This window comes from Bison bison, unplaced genomic scaffold, assembly GCF_000754665.1.
Source record: "Bison bison bison isolate TAMUID 2011002044 unplaced genomic scaffold, Bison_UMD1.0 scf7180017861828, whole genome shotgun sequence".
Classification (NCBI taxonomy): Eukaryota; Metazoa; Chordata; class Mammalia; order Artiodactyla; family Bovidae; genus Bison; species Bison bison.
Genome location: NW_011492400.1, coordinates 40,731 through 44,100, shown reverse-complemented (window position 1 = coordinate 44,100; position 3,370 = coordinate 40,731). Strand labels below are relative to the sequence as shown.

At 40.1% G+C, this 3,370-nt stretch overlaps 1 protein-coding gene across 1 annotated transcript; it reads left to right on the top strand.

Moving 5' to 3' along the window:
• Positions 1–2,078: 2,078 nt before the first annotated feature.
• Positions 2,079–3,029, top strand: LOC104983161 (olfactory receptor 5L1-like). Its single transcript, XM_010832628.1, has one exon. The coding sequence runs from the start codon at positions 2,079–2,081 to the stop codon at positions 3,027–3,029; it is 951 nt and encodes a 316-aa protein (XP_010830930.1).
• The last annotated feature ends 341 nt before the right edge of the window (positions 3,030–3,370 follow it).

Below are 3,370 nucleotides of genomic sequence, written 5' to 3'. Positions count from 1 at the left end.
GGAGGAGAAGGGGACGACAGAGGATGAGATGGCTGGATGGCATCACTGACTTGATGGACATGAGTCTGAGTGAACTCCAGAAGTTGGTGATGGACAGGGAGGCCTGGCGTGCTGCGATTCATGGGGTCGCAAAGAGTCGGACACGACTGAGCAACTGATTTGATCTGATCTAAGTTGCTTCAGTCGAGTCCAGCTCTTTGCAACCCCATAGATTGTAGCCTGCCAGGCTCCTCTGTCAATGGATTCTCTAGGCAAAGATATTGGAATAGGTTGCTATTTCCTTCCCCATACAGAAAGTTTAGATGTAAGTAATAATTCTCTGTAAAATCACAAACATTATATAGCATATTTTAAAAATCACTAGGTTAATTTTATAGAAACAATTGCAAAATAGACTATAAAATTCACTTTTCCATTTAAAAAGTAATAATAAAAATGATGCTTGTGTGTTAATATCTTAAATAAGCATACTTCTCGTCATTACATCAAAAAAGAGAAACTTCCTATATACTATTAAAAAATTTCCAAGGATCCTAGTGTTTCCAAAATTGATTTAACAGTATAGCAGTAAAAAGGTATTTAAATGTCAAACATTGTTAATTAAGTAATATTTGATGTCTTTCTAATGATTCAGTTCCAAGCTCTAAATTGTGTAGAACTACTTTAAATCATCATACAGGTTTTCATGGATGTGAATTATTTCATGTGACCTGTGAATTTAAATGTGAGCTCTATGCATTTGTGGGTTATGATGTCTGAACTTTTCTTTTTTTTATTAAATTTTTTAAATTTTATTTTATTTTTAAACTTTACAATATTGTATTAGTTTTGCCAAATATTGAAATGAATCCACCACAGGTATACCTGTGTTCCCCATCCTGAACCCTCCTCCCTCCTCCCTCCCCATACCCTCCCTCTGGGTCATCCCAGTGCACCAGCCCCAAGCATCCAGTATTGTGCATTTAACCTGGACTGGTGACTCGTTTCATACATGATATTATACATGCTTCACTGCTATTCTCCCAAATCTCCCCACCCTCTCCCTCTCCCACAGAGTACATAAGACTGATCTATACATCAGTGTCTCTTTTCCTGTCTCGTACACAGGGTTATTGTTACCATCTTTCTAAATTCCATATATATGCATTAGTATACTGTATTGGTGTTTTCCTTTCTGGCTTACTTCACTCTGTATAATAGGCTCCAGTTTCATCCACCTCATTAGAACTGACTCAAATGTATTCTTTTTAATGGCATTGTGTATATGTACCACAGATTTCTTAGCCATTCATTGGCTGATGGGCATCTAGGTTGCTTCCATGTCCTGGCTATTATAAACAGTGCTGCGATGAACACTGGGGTACACATGTCTCTTTCCCTTCTGGTTTCCTCAGTGTGTATGCCCAGCAGTGGGATTGCTGGATCATAAGGCAGTTCTATTTCCAGTTTTTTAAGGAATCTCCACACTGTTCTCCATAGTGGCTGTACTAGTTTGCACTCCCACCAACAGTGTAAGAGGGTTCCCTTTTCTCCACACCCTCTCCAGCATTTATTGCTTGTAGACTTATGGATCGCAGCCATTCTGACTGGCGTGAAATGGTACCTCATAGTGGTTTTGATTTGCATTTCTCTGATAATGAGTGATGTTGAGCATCTTTTCATGTGTTTGTTAGCCATCTGTATGTCTTCTTTGGAGAAATGTCTATTTAGTTCTTTGGACCATTTTTTGATTACACTCTCCGACATACATCACAGCAGGATCCTCTATGACCCACCTCCAAGAATATTGGAAATAAAAGCAAAAATAAACAAATGGGACCTAATTAAACTTAAAAGCTTCTGCACAACAAAGGAAACTATTAGCAAGGTGAAAAGGCAGCCTTCAGAATGGGAGAAAATAATAGCAAATGAAGCAATGAACTTTTCTTAAGCTTCAAAATGTCAATGTTTTATTTCTTTGCTGAAACAGTTGACTATCTTATTTATTCTCATGTCTTTTTAAGGAGATAATTGGGGATGATCTCACAGAGAATAACTATTAATATTTTTTTTTTATGCAACCAAAGTAAAGTGAAGATATGGATGAGGAAAACTGCACTGCTGTGTCAGACTTCATCCTCCTTGGATTTTCAGATGCCCCTGAGCTCAGAGTCTTCCTCTTCCTGCTGTTTCTTTCCATCTATGGAGTCACAGTTTGGGGAAACCTGGGCATGATTGTCCTGATTCAGGTCAGCTCTGGACTCCCCACCCCCATGTACTTTTTCCTCAGCCACTTGTCCTTTGTGGATTTCTGTTACTCCATGATCAGCACACCGAAGATGCTAGCTAACATATTAAATGAAGACAAAGCCATTTCCTTCCTGGAATGCACTGTACAATTCTACCTGTTTTGCACATTTGTGGTAACTGAGGTCATTCTGCTGGCAGTGATGGCCTATGACCACTTTGTGGCCATCTGTGACTCACAGCTCTACATGGTCACCTTGTCCCGGGATCTCTATGTGGAGTTGGTGTCTTGTTGCTACCTCAGTGGTGCTATGTGTTCTCTGATTCACTTGTGTTTAGCTCTTCAGATCCCATCCTACAGATTGAATATGATCAACCACTTCTTTTGTGATCTCCCCTCTCTCTTGTCTCTTGCTTGCTCTGATATGATTGTGAATCAATTGATGCTATACATTGGGGCCACTTTCTATAAGATCATCATCATCCCGGTCATCCTCACACCCTACTTATGTATTCTCATCACCATCCTGAGGATGTGCTCTGCAGAAGGAAGGTGCAACGCCTTTTCCACCTGTGCCTCCCACCTTAGAGCCATCGCTATCTTACAGGGAACGATCCTTTTCATTTATTGCCAGCCCCACTCTGGCAACATCATGGGTACTGACAAAGTGACCACGGTGTTCTACACTGTAGTGATCCCCATGCCGAACCCACTGATCTACAGTCTGAGGAACAAGGATGTGAAAGAAACTCTCCGAAAAGTGGTGAGCTCCAAAATATTATCCTACAGAATATTTTCCTAGCAGAAGTCAGGGTTAGAAACTGGAGGCTGGTGAAAAGGTGATAATGATTGCAGTGTTGGAAGGGCAGAACTGAAGTGAGTAGCTTTGAGTGAGTCTTCCTGGCTCACTTATTTTTGTACCTTATAGCCTGTCAATTTACAAGAGTAGTCTACTTCTTTACATTTATTCAGTCTAAAATGCTTTAAATGGTTCTTGGTAATTGGAATCAAGATTGCTGGGAGAAATGTCAATAACCTCAGATATGCAGATGACACCACCCTTATGGCAGAAAGTGAAGAGGAACTCAAAAGCCTCTTGATGAAAGTGAAAGAGGAGAGTGAAAAAGTTGGCTTAAAGCTCAA

What these genes read in the sequence shown, in the direction of transcription:
- LOC104983161 (XM_010832628.1), top strand. Translation starts at nt 2,079, where the DNA reads ATGGATGAGGAAAACTGCACTGCTGTGTCAGACTTCATCCTCCTTGGA.